Below are 18,238 nucleotides of genomic sequence, written 5' to 3' on the forward strand. Positions count from 1 at the left end.
GAATATCCAAACTTTAGGACGCATAAATGATTTCGATGTGTTTACGTAATGTTTTCTATCATTTGATCAAACAACAACGTAATTCAGCCATGATACATGTAATGCATCAATAATCCGACATTTATGAAGGATTTCAAATCTTCTGTGATGTACTGTCATTGAATGTTCTAATAAAAATTTGTGAATAATGCAAAAATCAAAGTGATTTCAAAGGAAAATTTTGTGGTAAATATGGGTTTTAGCAATATTAAAACATTTACAAATTTTACATAATTATATGACACTTAGGGGAGGGGGGGTATCATATGTCCTTAATAGTTGAGTAACATAGCCAGGGCGGTGATAGTATGTTTTAAAGTAAAACTTCATTGTCCGTTCTGTCTGTCTGTCTGTAATACGCTAAAATATCATTTAAGTCCATTTTTGTTAATATGTACAGAAAATCAGTTATAATGAGCAAAGAAAAAAAAAAACCCAGAAAACCTTCAGTCACTCTGTATATCACATTATGTACAGTTCCTATAAAAGATCTGGACAATGTAATTTGTAATGTACCAAATGGCAACGAACTGGATCCGGAAATTCTCAGTATCAACAATAGCTGCTAATGCTGGAATGAGGTGACCAAGGTAGGAAAGGTTGCACATAAAAAAAAATAACTCTCTGATTATATTGGCATTAAATATATGATAATATATGCTTTTCAACACCTTTCTTTCTTTCTTGTTACAATAAAAAAAAATGTCTGAAACGCTATACTCAGCTAGTCAGTAAACTTCACCATAAAGCTGTACCTCTCGGATTCAAGGATATCATCAACTTCTAGTTCATACATCGCTGTTAAATGATACTCATCATCTACCCTGACACAGAAACATGTACAGGAGGCATTCAGTAGAAACAAGATGCCCCGATATCACATTAACGTTTCGGAAAAACAGCAATGATTTGTAAATTTGAATATCATACATGAATTGCATAAAAAATGACCTCGAAAACCTTGAGGCAAGGCTAAAAGTATGCAATGTTGATCTCGTATTATTCTCCAAAACATAAAAACATGTAAGCTATCATTTTGATCATGCTCAAAGAGAAATGCAAGCAATTATGACGATGATTAAGACCTCTCCACCTCTTCTAGACAAAGTTGACCTTAAATTGGCACTTAAAATACATGTACATGTGGGTCATGATTTAAAACCCTTTACAAATATCATAATACCGTAAAATGCACGCCTGTCTCGAGATAATGGCACACATTACAAATAATCTCTTCAGAGAGGAAACTCCCCAAAGATAAGTAAGTCTGATTCTACATCAAAAAATGTGTTATTATTGCGGTTTTATTTCAAATGGACAAACACGAACACCTGCGTATTGACCAAACACAAAAACGGATCTGTCACATTATATCTTTGACACGTTAAATAGCTGCAGGGCGGGCTAACCAACATCACATCCAAGTCGCCAAATGGACCATTGGTGAAATGTTTTTCTTTTACCCGGTTATATTTTTTCACATCTCAATCCCCGAATAAAAACATTGGAACAGGGTTAGTTATATCAAAAACCTTTATAAGACAAACGACCGTGTCCAGACAACGAAGATTCATAACAACACAGTCCAAATACGGTAAAGCAACACAATGGGTGAAGCCAGAGCGAGTTTGCATTGGACAGTAGCGTCCGAGTCATGGTAGATTGTCTAGACACAATGGGGACAAATACTCCCTAACAAACCTTTACTTCAAGGACACACGAGCCTTCCTGATTAAATGGTAATACTGACATATTTGGTTAAGGCAGAAAGGGGAGTTTTCTCATTTTCTTGCGCAAACATACAATCATTCGTACCAAAGATGAAACCTTCCCATCTTTCGTACTCGGTTGATGGTGTTGAAAACTAACAAAACGCACAATTTCAATTGCCTATTTACCGCCATAAATTTTATCCATCTAAGTTCTTGCGCTTATTGGTTGACTGGTGCATGTACATTCAAATTATTCAACGTTGTGTGAAACTTGGTACATAAAGCTTAATACTGATCAATTAGCTATAATCTCTATGAACTATAAATCTTTTTTTCTATTTGAAAGATGAAAGTGCAATAAAAAGACGATAAAAAACTTCAAAAGGTTTATGAAAATAACCAACATTTACAGGGAACTCAACCTCTTGCATAAATAGGTCTTTTGTGCTTGAACTGTCTAAAATGTGTTCATGGATTTGAGAATTTTTTTTACAGTGTAGTAACCTTTTTACCCAGTCCAATCTAACTGCAGTCTTATACAATCCATTCAAATACCAGAGATGTATCCATTGGTACATGTACACTCGCGTTTCTTACCAATGCTACATGTATTTATTACATATCCTTCTTATACAACTTTTACGCAAAACAAATCCCCTCTACTTTACGTATTTTTTTCATCAGTACAGTGGAAAATGTCTCAGAACTTCAATGTTGAGAAAATTAATAAATTAATTACCTAATTATATCCTTGTAGTCGTTAGTTTCTCCTATTTTCATCCCGCTTGCGTCCAGTGCCGGTAATTTGCTGTATTCGTACGCCAGGGCGGACGCTTCACAACTGATAGCGGTTTCCGCAGCCGTAAGGGGATGCCTGAAGTACCCGTTAGGGTCATTAGGGGGACCATCATCATAAAGAGTTCTTCCCCCAGAAACTTTCGGCGAGCAGTCTGTGGCGCCTCCACTCTCGGCCTGAGTGTTGTCGTTTTCCCTGCAACATGAGAAAGGAAAATGAAGATAATGTTTTCTCCAATTCTGTATATGCAAGCTAGGAGAGGACGAGGTTCTGAAGCGCCAAGTTAGTACCAGATAAGTGTTTTGCAAATCTCTTGTAGGGTAGCATTGTCCATTATATCCATGCTAAATGACTACACAATATCGAATCTCTGCACTGTCTCGATTTTCTGCCAGATCATCTTGTAATGGTTGAAAGAGTACAAAACACCAGACTCATCCACTTATAAATTTTTGTTAGATCTTATTTTCAAATACATATTGTAAAAAACGAGCTTCATTTATTTCACATGAAATTGAAAATCTCCTGGTGATGAAACTTAATGTTCCCATTTGCATACTATAAATATAAAACTGATTGCAGGGTGATAAACACATATATATGAGCGTCAAAATGACGGATAAAATTATTAAAAGAAGGCACCCTGAATACAGTTTAGGTGTAGGGAGTCTTTTGATGTTGAAAAAAAAGTCATGTCGCGCATGAATAATCTAAATAATAGAATATATTTTACCCCTCCTTTAAGAATGAATCAAAGCACAGAGATTCGAATGCAAGTTGCTCAATGTCTTCAATTGGTAGCTCCAAGTTCCAGAGGGAGGTGGTGGTTATGCATTTCATGATGAAAACAGTGAATCATTTAACTGTTTTCAAAAAAGGTGTAAAAGTAATCATTTAAAAGTCAATTCCTTTATCAACACCACATATTATATCATCCAGTTTAAGGAAAGCTCAAGAACACCCATCCTCGCGTGCGACTTGGAAAATAGACAGTCATTCCGAGTGAATAAGTTTAAAAAGGCTTTCGCTAAATGTTTATTTAAATCTAGTAGGTAGGTGGGTGAGAGAGAACGAGTATGAAAGTGCAGGGGCGTATATATATATATACTGTTGACGAAAAAAGTATGTCTCTTTTATTAAGAGTAGAGAACGTTTTGTGTTTCTTAGATGTGTTTGTTGATACGTTTGAGTGAACAAAAGTGATTAATGTGTTCATCTCCTCTGCAAATACTTGTCATTCAAATCAGCTTAACACCTATCGTATTACCTAATTAGGCTTTGCTGGAACTATTAAACATGTAGAATCAAATGTGAATAAAATTTGAATGACATAAAATCCTGTAAATTGATGCCCAGTATAGCTTTACGTAACACTTAAAATAGGGAATTATTTTGATGCACCTGGGAGTTTCAACTTCGATATGGCATGCACGTCAGTAAATTTACACCTATATCTCTAATTAAACCACAGACCATCCAAGGTTTCAAAACCCCAACCAAGGACAATTTGATGGTCATTATGAGGCAGGCCAAAACAAAGTCTGATGTACGTCAGCTGCACGCGTAGGTTTGGGTGTGTTTGGTTTTTCATTATTTTTCAATTTAAAAAAAAAATTGTATAACAAATGGTTAATTCTGACTTAGAAATTCAACATTCTTTTAATCTTTTTTGTTTTTAAGAGTGAAAATATAAAGAAGTTAATATTTGTAATATACATGTATGTATATTGATACAGATGTACTGGGTTTAAACCTTTGAAAGTCGACGTCTTTCCTTTTGAGTTTCAATTACCATCGAAAAAAATCCTTATTATTTAAATTGGCAGTTGAATAAGATTTTAAACAAGCGTAAAGAAATGTGTTTGCTTATTTGTATACTCCTTCTCACGTACTTTTCATATCGCTTTTCAAGTGGTCGATCTTAGGAACTAATTAAGAAAAAGAAAAAAACTCGACATACATATAAAAGTAGAATTAATTTCGTTCGGCCTTACGTGTACTTTTAAGTGTATATTACTATAGCAATAAGGTCAAGGTGGCAGCACGAACGATAATAAAGTGGGACGAAGCAGTTCAAGATTATTCAAATTCAAATAAGATTTAGAACTATATACTCCGTTGTGCTGAAACAAATAAGACCGATCTAAATAAATTTTATGTTTTACGCCCATTGCATTTAGATAGCATTTTCTCAAAAGTTACTTAAAAATGATCCAAAGAATACAAGTAGAAAATTTGGAGTTCAGAGTAGATTTCACAGATTTTTAGCTAGAATGGCAACACAAAGAAGCGAATATTTGTATCTCATTGATAAAGATGTAACAAGGTTTAAATATTTGAAAAAATCTTAATTTTTGTTTGCAAAGCTACTACGGTGTATGTGCACCTATCATTTTGTTCGCTTAAAAGTTAGATACACGCTATATAAATATCCCATCAAAGACTTTAAAAATTAATTTGTTCATTTTCTTCACTCTTCCTTGCGTATAGCTTAGAAATATTTTGAACAAACGTAAAACTAGTGATAATTTATTTCGTTCTGACTTACATCATACACATGTACATTGATGAATATCATTACAAATCGCCCAGTCATAAGAATTAGTCCAGTTATAATGACGTATTAGTTTTACATCACATATCTACCGTGGTTGAACTTACAAAATATATTCATTACACTCGTATGCCACGAAGAGCTGAGTTACAAAGTCCATTCTCTGTATTTCTACACGTATACCCCCCCCCCCCCCCCCTTCATACAATTCTAATACCAGTAGTATTGTAGAACACTTCAACATTTAATCTGGGGTGTCATTCCCCGTTTTGAATTTTGGAGTCTTGTTAAGTAAATGTTATTTAGTATATATGATTATAATTGTATATTGACGAGCTGCAATGCTTAAGGTTATTGTGTAGACCCTGAGGTCCATGCTGAAAATATAAAAGCGAGGTTAAACCGATGCTAAGGGGAAAAGTCAGCTTGCGCATGCACAAGAGTACGATTTCTTCTTATGTACAAATCTCATATCCTTTTCCTTTGTATATATGAATATGTGTAATACTCTAATGATGTAATTTCTGTATTGTTCATGCAATCTCCCATGGGAGGAAATAAAGAAAGAATGAATGAATGAATGAACCGGAGACAATCAGGACAGCGCTCGGTCTTTTCCATCAAGTCGAGGGAAAAGTTGTTTTTTTTGACTTGATGGAAAAGGCCGAGCGATGTTCCGTTTGCACAGGATCTTGATGATGCGACCTTTCCTTACAGATACAGGGAAGCACGTGACTGTACACATGCACAACCTGTACTACCGGATAAGGTATATATTTAGATTGTGTCCTCTGAGGAATGGAAGACTTTTAATGAAATACAATTGTATTTACATGGATCAATATTCAATTAAAATATGTTTTAAAACACATTTTTAATTCAACCTAGAATATGAAGTTTCTGTCAGAAACACATGTCTATGGTACATGTGTTGCAGTCCTGTTCTAAAGGACAGCAACTTGTTCTCACGTAATTACAATACTCCGTATTGTGACGTCACACATAAATATAGGGGTGACCAGATATAGGCGCTTTGAACTAAGTAGGTCAATGTCAAATAGAGCATATATCCCTATCCATCAATACAAATATTGCCAAAATTCAGATACTTATTTTATTTGTTTTATCATCTCAACCAAAACAATTATTAATTTGTACTAACGTTTTGGGCCTATCGTAAAACATGGGTGCTTCTGACGGACTAATATCAACTTTTTATATAGTAAGCATGCTGGTACCTCAAAGTACATGTCAACTGTGGCATTGTGGGACTTCGTTTGACTCATACCTGTTGATGTAAATCCTCCATTTCCTTAAAGAGAAATGGTCAAATGTTTCGTCCTAAATATATCGACTCTTTCAAAAGAGTATAAAGGACCATTATTTTTATCTAGGTTAAGTAATCTACGATTACCACTCCCTAGCACTGTAATTTTTTTTTTTTAGATCATCGCGATAAGAAAAGAAGAAAGAAGAAAACACCCGCTGATTAATAAGGGTAATCCGCACAACTGGACAACCGTATTCCGAATGACCTTCGAAGCGGATTCAACAAGCATTATGTGGGGGTATTAGAATAAGCGAATGTGTCATGAAGCTCGTTCTTACAAGGCCTGAAAATAGTTCCGAGTAAACAAAAGAAAACAAGTGCCATTTCAAAGTTTAAGTGCATGTAATCCGTGTGCATTTGTATTCGGAGCATCTCTGGGCACATGTATATTCTACGCTATTCAGCATATTTCAAAAGAATCCAGACTGCAAATACTTAATGATATATTGAGGCCGATTACTGCTCTGACACGGTTCAATCCACTTAGAATATTGAGATTTGCACAAGAGAAGGCTTTTTAAAGGAAGAAAAGACATTCTGCATATTCATGCCAAAGAAATAAATTGCAATGGCCATTATTGTGGTAAACTGTAAAACACGTGTTTAATGAAATGCAAATCAAATTCACCATCTTAGGACAAATCGAACTTCCTGTGATGTCAAAATAAGATTTGGATGAAAGACGGACAGTAATGTGCTTTTCTAGAGATTAACTTAATGTATTGGGCTTGAAATCGATGGAGAAGACATTGATAACGTCTTCTTATACCTTTCTATCGATTTTATGATGATTATGTGTAGAGATCTTTCATTTTCACTTTCCGTAATCGATTTATTTTCTATTCAGCTACTGGATCAATAGATAGTTTCGCCATTTTGTCAGGTTCTTGTCATGTGACCAACTACAAATTCCGGGAACTTAATCAAAGCAGAGTCCTAATCCTTATCTCTTTCTTCAGATCCAATAAGTAAAGTCATTATTCCTATTTTATTCTTAATGAATCCAACAATATAAATGTCGATAACACGCAATCTACCCAATATTTCCCAGAGTCGGTAGGAGAGTGTATAGCACGCCGGTTTCACAAGAATGATAAACTCAGTCTATCAATTGGAAACTTTCGGTATAGCTCGCGAAGTGCGAACTATACTAGTAGCTATCAAATGCACACTATGTTTTATACCTATTTGTGCAATATAGTTTTAATTTAAACAATATTTCATTCACAAATAAGTGAATGCGATAAAAAAAAAACAAAAAAAAACGCAACCTGTTGTTACAGCGATAAAAGCTTAAACTGCTTCATATATACATTGTGTTTTGTCCATGATTAGGACTACTAGGACTACCGTATAACAATTCGAATGTAGGTTGTTGATTATAGCAATTTGTAATATTCGGTATGGCTTGTAGCAATGCATTTCTGCAGTATGTATACTTTGGACGAACAAAAAAGCAATGGTAGGCATTTTCAACAGAGTCAATACAATTTGTATATAATGAAGTATCTAATGAACTGTGATGAAACAAATCTGCTTTCAAGTTACTTGCTTTGTTTCTTAGTTGAAAATGTATTATATCATATTGACGGTTTCCAACATTAAGAATGTTCATTACTCTTTTTTTATACAACAATAGGAATGCAAGACTCTTGAAAGAAGATATCCCAGGGGCATTTTTAATGTAACGTGGTAGACTGTTCCACTGCTTAACAGTGGAGGGAAAGAAACTTTCCACATAGGATGTAGGATTTGAGGATTTTTTTTTAATTGAACGTTATCGATTTTAATTTGTAGGAATGAGTAGTTGGGCGAAGGGTTCAATTAAATCATAAAGATACTGAGGTGAATTGCCACTAATAATTCTTTTTAAATAGTATTAACTTATGGGTTTTAGCTGCGCTTGTAGGAGTTTCTGCCCTAGTTCATCATTAATCACGTGATTATTCTTGCTGTTTCAACTTGAATCTTCTAATAGTTTAGAGTTTCTTTCAGAGCAGTTGTCCCAAACAATATCAGAATATTCAAGAATAGTCCTAATGAATGAAAAATATATTCTGATAAGTATTTTACGATTTACCTTAAACTTAAAAGCATTCGAAGAATGTTTAATCTTTTAGTAGCTTTTTTCATAAATGGAAGTGCATCACTTTTAAATTCCAGACGTAAGTGGGTATGAGATTTGACCTGTTTACATAGTGACCCATACTGTGCAAAATTTATATGAGGATACCAAATGTTTTCCTAGAGAAATCAATGGTGACAATTTTGTCAGAATTGAATTTCACAAGACATTTCTTCGACCATTTATCAATACACTCTGAATCATCGGTAAATTATTGTGTCACACTTGCTGCATCATTATCTATGACAATATATAAGGACGGATCATTAGCAAAAAGTCTGATATTATTAAGACAAATGTCATTACTGTACAATAAAAATAAGAGAGGTTCCAAAACGGAACCCTGGGGAACACCTGTATTTACTACTTCAGGGGGAGTTGTAAAACCATCTATTACAATTCGTTGTTGTCTATCCGTCAAATAATTTCAATTAGTTGAAGGGCTTTACACTATATTATTCATAACTATAGAAAGGTTAAAACTCTTTCACTAAAATTCATATTAGTACCTAATATATACTAGATAAAAACAGAAAATATATCTTCACACACTCCCTCATTTTATCGCAAAAATGAAGTTCACACTATCGTTAAAATGTATTTCAGATTGATATACTTGATTTTTACATTTCTAAACATTTCATGAAAATGACTGGTCAACTTGGGACATGATAGTCTCCTGTCCGTGACCATTTTTCAATTCACGGACCAGTTTTATTGAATACAAAACATTTGCTTCAAATTGCTTGCCATAGTTTTATTTTTTTATCAAGATCCAGAGGCATTAGAATTCCAAAACATCAAAAGTTTGACTATTGTTAAGTGCTAAGCATCTTGTGGAGAAATCTGCATCAGGGCTACTCTCCTTGGGGGGGGGGGGGGGGGGGGGGGGGGGGCACCAAATACAGATATATCAAAGATTTACAAAGAACCGCCCAGCATTCCCCGGGCCTGGAGATGGAGTAACATAGAGGATATCGGGTCTTTATGATGTTTTTAGTACTAGTAATGATAGATGATAAATATATGTACATGTATATGTAAATCTCTTTCAACAGTAGATCTATAGATTACATTTGTTTTGCTGAATACATCGAGATTAACAGAAAAAAATGTGTATTTTTTATTTGTAGTTTAATTTCTCTAAATATATTTTCATTGCGTGTTGTCCGTTTGATGTGCACCGCATTTATCCGATGTTTTATGTTGATCAAGGTCATGACAAGTCAAAGGTCATAATGACAAGTCATGCGAACAGGGTAGTATTTTTGATTGAGTGTATATATAATATCATAATTATGGTTTTAAAAGACTTGTTGATTAAATGAGCATCTATCTTCGAAGCAAAGAATCTTTGTATACCGCTTAAGACATAAAGAGGTTTAAAGTTTCCGACAATGGTCGCGGACACTTCCAAATTTCTAACTACCGGGACCCTCCTGAAGGTGTTTAGGTTGTCAATTTAATCTTCGATAACTGCAAATTATTTAGTAATAAAACATTACAATTATCGCATCACTGGCTATGTCCTATGTAACGTCTTCGTCTTCCCACGGCTGACATAAAATTAACCAATTTTCTTCACCTTTGATGCGGACACGACGTTACTAAGCCTGGTCCGGGGCATTTATATCGAATTAAATCCAGTTCTAAAACCACTAAGTAGGGTAAAATACCATAGCTTTAAGTTTTGACCGAGGTCGAATTGTAGCTTGACTGGATTTCGTTGTTGTTATTTTTATGTTTTATTTATTTATTTATTTTGCATAAGCTCTGTGACGATAGGTAAAAGAATTAAACATATACCTGACAGATCTGTGGTCCTTTAAATCGTTTTACATTGCGTGGTTTTCATCTTGAAAGCTATTGTATGTGAACAAACTCGGATATAGTAATATATTTCTTACAGTTTCAATGTTGTGTACATGTATGTATCCAAAGATATTATTGAAATCAAGTTCATTTGCGTACATCCAAACTTCAGTTCTAGTGTGTTAATGAATTTTAAAGTGCATTTTTTTCTTTCCGTTTTGTATAAACAGCTTTGCAAAATGGGTGTGTAAACATTTTGTGCAAGTTTTTATTTGATATTACCTAATGTTACGTGCACAGAATCTAACGAATATCGTCACAAAATCTCGCTTTTTATGTAAAAAACGGGAGAAATGTTGATTTGAGAAAAATGTCACCTATATGAGAACTTAATGTCTGCAATGTGGTCTATTTAGTACTTACATGCAAATTGTTTTATATGAAGAATGAAGGCGTTAAATGACATTCACTTAACAGTCTAACCACCTCCATTTTTCTAACCTGACACCAGCACAAAATTAACCGTAAACTGTAAATTATCTGATTTTTCTGCAGAGCTGACACACTTCATTGACAAATGAGCTCGAGGAGCGCAATTAAAACACATATATATACAGTGTACGTTTTTTCTTTTTAATTTTGCTTTAATGAGAATTTATACACATTTCATGTACTTTATTTTAGGCATATAGTGCCCTAAAATCTGACCTGCTAAAATTGAAAAGATTTAAGAAAAACAAATTTCAAGCATGCTTTCAACGATAACGACTTAAGAATCAAATTTGCCTCTGGAGATTATGGTTTCTACTACACTTATAAATCTATTAGGTGACAGCTAGCTTACTCGGCAGGAGGAGATATGACCCCTGAAACAGAGTACACGGACAATGGACACCAAAAGCCAGTCAAAATTCGGTGATGACCTCCAAAAGAAGAGTAAATAAACTTACCCAAAAGTCATGATACATGTATTGATGTCCAGCAAAGTAAAAAATAAAAAAAAGCAAGTCCTCCCTAAAAACGACAATGTTCACCAGGTGGCTGGATCTTATTCCATTTGAACTATTTCATGGCTGCTTTGCTGGGTAAACATATTCTGTCAACCCTCTTGTCTTGAATCGGAATTCTGAACGAATCGGTGAAAACAAACACACTAGTGATTTCTATCAAATAGAATAAACACTTAATTTTATAGAAAGTTTCCAATTACAAAGGCAGAGGTTAATGAGATGTTGAAGCCCCAGGGCCAAACTGATCACAGCAACGAATAGACGTCTTTATCAATACCAATTCCTCTGTCCATCTCAGTAATCAAAAATGTCGTGTCGCACTTTACTGCTTTACACCAATTTAAGACTTCGACCTTTGCTCGTACCAATATATGTACATGATGAATTTAAATTTTTTAAGTTGGACTGCAATTTTTATGTGGGCTTTCAGCCGTGACGACAATCTAAATCTAATAGAAAGCGAAATTGCAGTTCGTGAATTTGCACCTTATTAACAAGCATTGACGGGGAATACATTTTCTTTAACGATTTTTTAAACATTGTTTTATAAATCTTCGTAAAAGAATAAAATGCACTGTTTAAAATGCATTCTAAAACATGTTCTCCTCCAGTATGCGAGCCCCAGAAGTCAATTTGAATGCGAGAGGTATAAATCTTCTTTTAAATTTACTGTCTGTTTTATGAGAAACACAGTTTAATAGAAGCTTCTGTTAAACTTCAGATAAATCAGACTATGGCTAACTATTTCTCTCTACTGTCCATTTCTATACGTATTCCCTCAGCATTAAGGGTGTAAGCAGAAACGCGCAGACAAAAACAATGTTCTAACTTACATGCAAACAGTAACACTAGACTAGAATCAAGTCACTTCTTTGGAAATTAGGGGTATTACTATTTTGGTAAAGTATATATGGTATATGCCCACGACTATATTCCTTTGTCAAGGTTTTACACATTGAACACGTTCAGAATATTTTATCTAATGACATGCTTTGGGGGTCTTTTAAGCCTTTCATATGATAATGGTTTGGCTTTCAGTAATGAGTCCGTGTAAAAGTTTGATTTCTCAACCATGAGCAGTGCTTGCTGTGAATTCATGCCACTTTACATATTTTGCGATATTCACTTCAGAATATAATGTACTCTTATTTATCTACGAAGTAATTCAATCCACAAAAAAAAAAGCTTGCTGAAGCAATTAAATGTTAGCATTTTGAAGGTTTGGAAAGCTAAACATTATTGAACAAGCATCAGTCACAGAGTCGTTAAAACTATTGACTAAGGGTCAACAAAAATATATTTGGACGGGGAGTTCTCCAAAGGGAGCAGGTCCCCTGACCACCATTCGAATATTTGATCTACACATTACACCCAAGCTCTCCCGAGAGTTTGGTAAATATCTGTAGGTTCTTCCATGTTAAAGTCTCCTATTTTCAATGTTTGCTGAATTCTGTTTGCAGATCTGAAGGGTTTATGGGGATTAAAAAGGTGAATCGGCCGGCAGAACTTAAATTAATGCACAAACATTCTTGGTTTACTTAATTCGTCTTTCAAAGAAATGGGAACATGATCATATGATCACAAAAAAAAAACAACCTGAGGTCAACATACTAAACGCTAGATTTAATATACCATGTCTGGAATAATACCATTCACTTCAGAAATGAAATGTTTCACTTTGTTGCTAATTAGATGAGGCGGTTGTATATTTCTTTCATATACTAGTGTTTAAAACTTTAATATTGAAATAAACAACAATTAAACCTCATTTATGCTTGTGTAACGAATACATAATTAACTAACCCACAAAATTTACGACAGGTGTGATTTATTTAACTTTTTGTAGATGAAATACAGATAATCTATACATACGTGTGTAATGTTACAGTATATTTCTCTACTATGAAATGACCGTTTTTTGATCAAGGACTATAAATTTTGTTACTTTTTGAAGTAAAGTAATAAAGTCGATCATATACATTTCATTGGAATATTTTGACTTCTTTAAAGGGAAATACGAATATGAATTTATGTAATTGTATATTTTGTTGCATATGTAATGTGGTGTGTGATTTGTTAATTTCAGATCTGCCATTGCCTTTAGTTCCTAATAAATTTAATAAAACCTACGTCGCTTGGTTATATTTGGACGAGGTGTTTTTGATGGTACACTTACGTAGCTGAGACGAGAATCTCACGACTGTTTTCTGTCTCTCCAGTAACAAATTAGATCCCAATTCAATGCATTTCTCGCTCCCGATTCAATTATCGTCTTTGTTTGTTTTTTTCCACCTTATAGAATAATAGCTAAGAAATTGTAAAGGTCTGATTAAGCTGCCGTTAAATTTCTGCTTGGCTGACTAGATTTCATTATTTCAACTATTGAAAAAGGACCCCGATTTATTTGACAATTGTGGGAAAGCAATATTCAAGGTGTTACAAAGCAGGTATGCAGACCGAATGTCCTCGATATAAAAGTGGAATAATTCCCATCGATTGGTCCTGTCACAATTCCTGACGGCAAAAAATCTGTAGTACTAATCGATAACTGCCATCAATAGAAAATAATAAGGTCCCATCTATTGTTTTCAATTATTTATAGTTTCCATGACACTTCGTGTTGGACCAAGGTGCTTGTTACATGTCTATATATAATCACGTGTAATATGGCTGTTGTCATTCAGCAAAAAGGTTCCATTTGGATCTATTTAATTATGCATGTTGACTTAATTTCGACATTTACCTTGCATGCATAGTAACTAGTCCTCCAGACTTCACCTTAATATAATAAATCGCTGAATTTTTTTCACTTCATGGTTTATACGACACATTCAGCTCCATGCATCAGGGGTTTTTTTGTGATTTATAAAAGTTCCGGTATATATAAAAAAAATATCCATTACGTTGTCAAAACAACATCGATTTTTTATCAATGATACGAATTTGAAATCTTCAGTGAGCCGTATATACACTTATTTCACACCAGACACCATAAAAACATAACCGATTTCGCATACCTAAAGTCCAATGACAATACATTTGACCTTCTTTCAATAATAGATATTATCAAATTTGATTGAACTGTACAGTGGAGTTATACAAAGTCTCTTGTACTTACCCCGAGTGATTATCGTTCAGCGTTTCCTTGATCGAACTACAATCGCTGCTCATTCTATACTCCAAAATCTTGACAAACTAGTCTTACAAGTTCCGAGTTTAGTCCGATTTACACACTATTTGAAATCCTGTTTCACTCAATCGTCCAAATACGGAATACGCCGATCACTCGCTGAAGTTAATGCGCTTCAAGAATGCCCATTCATGTGTTTCTAACTGATCGGTTTAGTATGAAAGTTTGCATGAGCAAAACGGTGCGCGCATGCTAAAGATCTCAGAGTCGGAAGCTATGGCAAGCAGAGGAATATTGCGAGCTGTGAAAGCCATGTTTAGACAAAGTCTTTAACTATGGGAAAGGTCGTTTTTAAAAGTAGGCTTTACACAATAGGTTTGTAATACCTTAGTGTTTTTTCAATGTATTGTGAAAAGATCGTTGAATACACCTTACGTCTCAGTGTGAAGGGTTTAATAGTTTTGGTTCAATGGTTTATTATAATGGCACAGAAGTAAAGAACTTAGAGTGAGAGGTCACCAAAAGGGACCCAAACTGTCAAAATGTCGGATACGTGCGAGGAAAACAAAAATCAATCACTTTGTTCAGCCTGGCTACCATGCAGTTTCCTTTCGTTGACTAAGCGAACATTTTCCTGTGATTTTTATGAGGGTTAACGAGTGTTTGCCACCGACATTTTTATTTTGGTAGCTCAGAAAACACTTGTCCCGTCACCCGAAAAAGACGCTTTAATTAAGGGGCCTTGTGACAGTGAATGACGATGCTCCGTTTGTGTTCCGTCACTGGGTGGTGGCCACCGTTGACCCAGTGTTGAGTAATTGTTGACTCATTTAAAATAATCGCCTTTATTGGACCAGTCATTCCTGAAGCTTTGGTAGTAACGAAATTGTCCAGTTGAAAGTTTGTGTTATGAAATAGCAATGTCCATGGATCTGTGAACATATTGAATACAATACATATGTACATTGTTTTTATTATCCCGATAAGATGTCATATTGTTTTGATCTGTCTATTTCAGTGTGTAACTATCAGTCCCCCGCTGTTACTTTGTCAGAACATTTGAACTATATATAAGATATATAACAAACCGATAAGTTTTTGACATTGGATATACAGTTAATCGTAATATCTGAAACACGCTTGCACGTTTGAAAATTGATAGCGTGTTGTTTCACATCCCCTCGAGATATTTTGACACATGGCGACAGACAGTGGCTTTTAATGATACTGAAATATACCAAGCATGGATCACATTGTGACAATACATGTACGTAACAATAAACGTGACAATAACAATACAATGCACAGACGTCCGAGGTTAGCAAGAATCTAAGGAATATTAAGAATGCATGACATAAAAGAACCATGATGCCCATTTCTGTACCACCATGATACCAATACTTTGATATCCTCCATGTTATAAACAAACTAAACATTTATTTCTTAAATAACAAGTATACATGTATATTGTAACAGCATTTCAGAAAATTCAAATCTTCTTCAGACAAATGTTTACAGCCGAAGTGCTCCCATATGGAAAAAAAAAAAATCATGTACACATGACACCATAAAATATCAAAATGTAAGACCAAGTTGTACAGATTAGTAATATTCAACAGAATATCAACTTCCTGCAGTTAGAATTTACTCTGGGGTTTTTTTTTCTTGATATTGTTAGCAATTGAAACCGAATGTTATTTCCTCGCATACTTTCATTTTTGTACAGGGATTTAAGTAAAAGCAACTGAGACGTCACGATCAATTTTCAACGTTATAACGTATTTTCCAAACTTTTGCCAGAGTTCGTTTTTTCACAAAACTATCTAGATGAGGCCTCGACGGGGAGTTTGCGTATTTTCAACGTTATTGATTGTGACGTCACAGTGAAATTTTTGTGCTTTTTGTTTTTCAAATGTTGAATAACAAAACAAAGAACAATCAACTTGACATTGTATGTGATCAGGTAAATACAATACAATAATACAAGAAACGTATATCAGTTTGTTTTTAAAAGTAGATGAGATGATATACCTTGAGGTTCTTCACATCGGCATATTTTCTATGGAGCGCTAAATTCATACACCGGTGTGAAAAGGCTCAGGGAAAATTACCCCCATATACTTTCAAAATCTGAAAGACACTACTTGAATAATGTACCAGCTAATGAAAATCAATTGTCCGTTAAATTCAACAATTTGTTGGCTCCTGTATGGGCCTTGATCGATGGCGTGTAATGATTTCTTCAAATCAATCATTTAGGATATATACTAACAAGGATGAATTAACATCACCATATTGGCCATGATGCATTTTGTTTTCTCAATGTAGACCCCAAATTAAAACCCATTCTTCTGAAGTGGAAACGATTTCTAAAGACTCAACATTATTCTGTTTGTTCAGAAAAACAATCATAAACAACTCCATGTAACTAAATAAGTTTAAAAATTGACCACGAGCAGAGATAGAGGGCGGTGTTGTCATTATGTTTTCTCCAGAAGCGTATCGTGCTCTAATAGGATGGAAACCGGTCAGTGCCCGAATCATTAGAGCCATGCTTGCCACAAAGAAAAAGAAAATAAGGCTGCATGTGATACAGTGCTATGTTCCTACCAACGAAGCAGCCGGGGAAAAGAAACAGGACTTTACATCCAACTTCAAATGGAATTTTACAAAAGATGTTCCAATGACATCATGATCCTAATGCCAAGGTAGGAAGTGACATCACAGGCTATAAAGAGATTATGGGAACAAACAGACTGGGAGAAATGAATCAGAACGATGAACACTTTATAGACTTATGCAACTAACAACTCAACTTTATGACAAACGGGGTGATTTCAGCCTCTCCATCGTCAACATCCCATATTTATGTAGCAATATTCCATTATCACCTGCATATGATATGTATATATCTCAAGTGATTCGATACGCAAGCGTTCGTTCTGCGTATGATCAGTTTTTTTTATTCGAGGCAGGCTATTGACAAACAATTTGATGATGCAGGTGTATCAACAGTCTTGTTTAACATTTCGCAAATTATATGGTCGTTATAACGATCTAGTTTGCCAGTACAACCTATCATTGGGTCAAATGCTGTCTGACGTGTATCACTCCGATTGTTAGGCCGTTCTTGACACACTGATTTTGACTACGGTTAACTCCGTTTACCTGATTAAGATATCGGGCTCACTGCGGGTGTGACTGGTAGACATGGGATGCTTACTCCTCCTAGGAACCTGATCCCATCTCTTATATATCCAGGGGTCCGTATTTGCCCAACTCTCTATTTTGTATTGTATAGGAGTTAAGAGATTGATCACTGTTTTTTATCTTCATCTTTTATCTTAAAACCAACTGGAAATTTGAGACAGTATATTCCACCATAGGAGGATACAAAAAGCCACATGGAAATCCCAAAACCACGTCATAGAAAACAATATTGACCATGGTTGTATCAGTCAGATGTTCAGGTCGTCATCTTTGGAGAGGGCCTACATAGGCTATGCCTATTGGCCGATCCTATTGAGTTTCTCAATAAAATATGTTTAAATTAGGTCATCATATCTTTACATGCGTGTGATGCGATATGCTGATGTCTCACCCAATCATCATCTTGCAGTGATGTCAGCAAGACTGAAGAAGTACTCCAGTACCACCAATTCTCATGCACGGTTCAGTGTAAGTCTGCTTAAGAACAAGGATACCCAGAATTCCTTCCAACTCGGTTTGG

At 34.9% G+C, this 18,238-nt stretch overlaps 1 protein-coding gene across 4 annotated transcripts in view; it reads right to left on the reverse strand.

Annotated features, from left to right (window-relative positions):
• LOC125669385 (grainyhead-like protein 1 homolog) overlaps positions 1 to 18,238 on the reverse strand; it is a 50,321-nt gene that overhangs the window by 12,158 nt on the left and 19,925 nt on the right. The window contains exons 1-3 of one of the 4 annotated variants that reach the window (XM_048903844.2): positions 3,281 to 4,623; positions 2,838 to 2,947; positions 2,491 to 2,742 (exon numbers count right to left, since the gene is read on the reverse strand). In XM_048903844.2, the coding sequence (XP_048759801.1) occupies positions 2,491 to 2,742; positions 2,838 to 2,890 (305 nt within the window). In that variant the 5' untranslated portion in view covers positions 2,891 to 2,947; positions 3,281 to 4,623. Of the gene's footprint in view, positions 1 to 2,490; positions 2,743 to 2,837; positions 2,948 to 3,280; positions 4,625 to 14,496; positions 17,054 to 18,238 lie in introns of those variants that run through there. The other 3 variants (XM_048903843.2, XM_048903841.2, XM_048903845.2) reach the window with 3 other exon arrangements.

Source organism: Ostrea edulis, chromosome 4, assembly GCF_947568905.1.
Source record: "Ostrea edulis chromosome 4, xbOstEdul1.1, whole genome shotgun sequence".
Lineage (NCBI taxonomy): Eukaryota > Metazoa > Mollusca > Bivalvia > Ostreida > Ostreidae > Ostrea > Ostrea edulis.